Below are 3,476 nucleotides of genomic sequence, written 5' to 3' on the forward strand. Positions count from 1 at the left end.
CCAATGTTTGGAATATAAGCTTGTACAAAAATTTGGATACATGCTTATTTTTCTTTTAAGCTAAACTACATTACAGAAATAACTTCTTTCATCATGAAAAAAAATTGATCAAATAAAATTTAAGAGCATTACATTCACATCATGCATACTGCAACTTTGAAATTGAAAAGTAACATTCATCATATGCTTAAAATCTGAAAAGGGTTTCCAGAAATAATAAGACTGAGATTTTGAAAAACTTCAAACTAAAAAAGAGCAAGACATCAACTCGCAAAAATTAGTACAAACCTTGCTGCTAGACCAAAATTCTTTCAGTTCAAATTTGCTGAAAACTAAAATAGCCCATTCTGTACAAATCTTAGTCTAATAGGAATTAAGTACTACCTATAAATTGCATACACTATTCATTTAACTCTTCTGCACAGAGCCAATTTCATTTCCATCAAATCCATCCTATGTTTATCACTTTTCCTGTAGTTCTATAATACTCAATAGAGGTGCATACTTGCTAAGATAACAAAAGATTTGGGGCTTTAAAATAATAAATACTGCACAGAAAACTACCAATAATTCTAATTTTCACAAATTGACAGATAATCTACCAATATTTGCATGTTATTGATCAACAAATACACTTATGTAATACACAAACAGGATACAAACTGGCAAGGATTAATTTTAAGCATGGTGTAACAGGAGAAAAGACTTACCTTTGTTTAAGCAAATATAGTAACCAACATAAATCCTTTCAAATATAAATAGACTGTAAAAAATGTCTGAGCAAGAAACAACACTAGCATTCTGGAGCAAGCAAAAAACAAAAAGGCGTACTTTTCAGTCCTAGTGTAATCAAGTTGAAATGGAGTTCAAAAAACTCAGAAAAGGCATAACAAAATTTTTGCAACCATAGATGGGAAACGCGTCTAATAAAAGAACCCAAGCACTTTGCCTCCAACATTTTTTCTTCTGGCCTCTTCATGGTCCATGATGCCAGCAGAAGTTGTCAAAACGATGAACCCAAACTGCAATTTATATCATTGAAGATGTCAAAAAAAGACTAAAAACAACTTCTAATTACTAAGATGCTTTGAAATTAACTGATGTACACGAGTCTGAAATTTCATATATTAAGATATACACATATCAGAGATAGATAAAGTGGTAAAATACCGAATGAAAACAGGTATACTTCCTTGGAAACAAATTGACATAACGTATATAGATTTCTTTGCTAACCTGTCTTGAGGGAAGGAGCCTGGCAGTCCATCCTTCGACTTCCTTGACACCAATGTCGAAACGGGGGCTGATAACACCACACTTGTTCAGCCTTCCGTTCAGTTCAACCACAATTTTGCCAGATCGGTGGTCATCGACATATTCGAATTCACCAATGTATCCTACATGGTAAAAACAAAGATGCAACCATAAATCAGAAATAGCTCATTAATCTTATACAGGAAGAATAAAAAGGCAAAAGCAAAAAGTGTAACTAGTACCGTGCTTTTGCATAACAAGTAGAAATTTGATGACAACTTTAGAGGAAGGCCTGATCATGGCCTGGCGCTTCCCGCGCTTCTCAGCATTGTACATACACTTCAGAGCATCATTCAGAACACTAACCCTCACCATTGTTGATGCTAACAAATTTAAGAACTAACAAGTGTCAGTAAGCAATGCAACTTCTATTAGCATTATAAGATATGGTAACAAAATTGACTTCACATAGTCCAAAAGGACCATGAACCATGATTTTTAATAGGATTACAAAACCAGATTAGATTAATCAACAAGGCAATGGCTTGAAGAAACTAATAAAAAAAAGCAAAACTTCCACAGCTATTTGGACTTGTTATGAGCCCAACCTCTATATCTAATGAAAGCTACCTAAACTACCTTATTATAAAGTGTACATTTAAAAACAGACCAAATAGAAAACCCAAAAAAATGGAAACTAAGACTTAAAAAAATCAACTATAGCAGCTTGATTCGTTTACTTGATTTAAAAAGAAATTCAATATAAGATGAATCAAATCCAGGATTTCGTTCTTTAGTTTTTATTTATTTTTTCAGCCAAACAATCACCATTGAAGTATCTGTACAAGAAAAGGACTGTTGGAATTCTAAAAAATCAAGCAGAGAGATCGCCCATAACTATGTACAAGAGAAAGATAAGAACAAAGCCAGGAGAAAACAAAAAAAAACATACTAATTGCATGTCTGAGTCTACAAAAATTTGTCACTAACATCAAAATTTATTAATTACAACTAATTGATCAGTAGTTCTAAGGATGATCCATTGTGAATTTTAACTCTAAAAATGGATATAATATATTTGCTGAAAGGATTAAAAATGGGACAAAAAAGAACCCCATGAACAGATGCAGCAGTTGATATAATATAATGCACCTTTTTTATACTACAGTTAAAAAATGTGCTTTGAACAATCTTAGAAAAAACGCGAATAAAATATCGAGGGAATGATGATGAACTTCAATTCAACATTGCAAGAAAAAAACAAAACAAAGAAAGGAAGCTGCAGAAATAAACGATCCGCCCCAAAATCACATAAACAGCCTCGAATCTTTTATATTTGTAGCGATCTCAGACACATTCAATACAGGGAACGAAATAAGGTAAAATACAGGGAACGAAATAAGGTAAAACACAGGGATCGACCTGAACAACCTACCTCACGGAGGAGAAGAGAACCCGCAGAGGCGCAACAGAGAGCTAGGGTTTTGCAAGAGGGAAGAAGACAGCAAACCCTAGTTTATATATAGGTAGGGAGCAACACCCAAGTTACTGTATTATCCTCTTGTGAGCTCTGTTGGGCTTGTCAAACTTTAAGCCCAACTTACATCTCCCAGACCCTGGGTAACAAATCAATTTCAAACCTTTAAGTTTTTTTTTTGGACAAGCAACCCTTTAAGTTTTAGAAATTTACAAATTTTGTCAATGCTTTTAATTTTAACTAGTATACAATTTGCTTTAAAAAAAAAATCTATTATAATAAATCTATAACTAGTATGAAACTCGTGAATGCATGCATGGTATCTAATATAATTTTTTTTTAGGGAAAATTATATAGAAATTCATATTCTAAAAACTATTTACAACTATATCAAGTTATAATTTTAGATTATGTCAAACTAGTAAAATCAGTACTTTTAATATATTTTAAAAATTAAAATTTATAAATTAAAAATCTAGAATATATTTTTTAGGGTGTATGATTTATGGATTAGAGTTTATATTTTTTAAATTATGGTATAAAATCATAATATATAAAGAATAATGACATATTAAGAATTAAATTTGGTGATATGACTTAGTTGTAATTTTGTACTTAATTATGATATTCATGTATTTGACCCATTTTTTTATTAGTAAGTTTTTTTTAAATATAAATACTAATACTATTTACAAACTAAACTAATCTAAACTAATGAAATATAAATAAATCTAATGATATAATT

At 31.0% G+C, this 3,476-nt stretch overlaps 1 protein-coding gene across 2 annotated transcripts; it reads right to left on the bottom strand.

Annotated features, from left to right (window-relative positions):
• Nucleotides 1-690: 690 nt before the first annotated feature.
• LOC136227493 (small ribosomal subunit protein uS8z/uS8w) lies at nt 691-2,839 on the bottom strand. 2 transcript variants are annotated; one of them, XM_066016180.1, is made up of 4 exons: nt 2,690-2,839; nt 1,497-1,637; nt 1,237-1,397; nt 691-1,022 (listed from the first exon to the last, which is right to left on the bottom strand). In XM_066016180.1, the coding sequence occupies exons 2-4, from the start codon at nt 1,627-1,629 to the stop codon at nt 924-926; spliced, it is 393 nt and encodes a 130-aa protein (XP_065872252.1). In that variant the 5' UTR covers nt 1,630-1,637; nt 2,690-2,839; the 3' UTR covers nt 691-923. The 2 variants fall into 2 exon arrangements, with proteins under 2 accessions (XP_065872252.1, XP_065872254.1); XM_066016182.1 differs by having other exon boundaries at nt 2,677-2,806.
• Between the last annotated feature and the right edge of the window lie 637 nt (nt 2,840-3,476).

This window comes from Euphorbia lathyris, chromosome 4 (assembly GCF_963576675.1).
Source record: "Euphorbia lathyris chromosome 4, ddEupLath1.1, whole genome shotgun sequence".
NCBI classification, from domain to species: domain Eukaryota; kingdom Viridiplantae; phylum Streptophyta; class Magnoliopsida; order Malpighiales; family Euphorbiaceae; genus Euphorbia; species Euphorbia lathyris.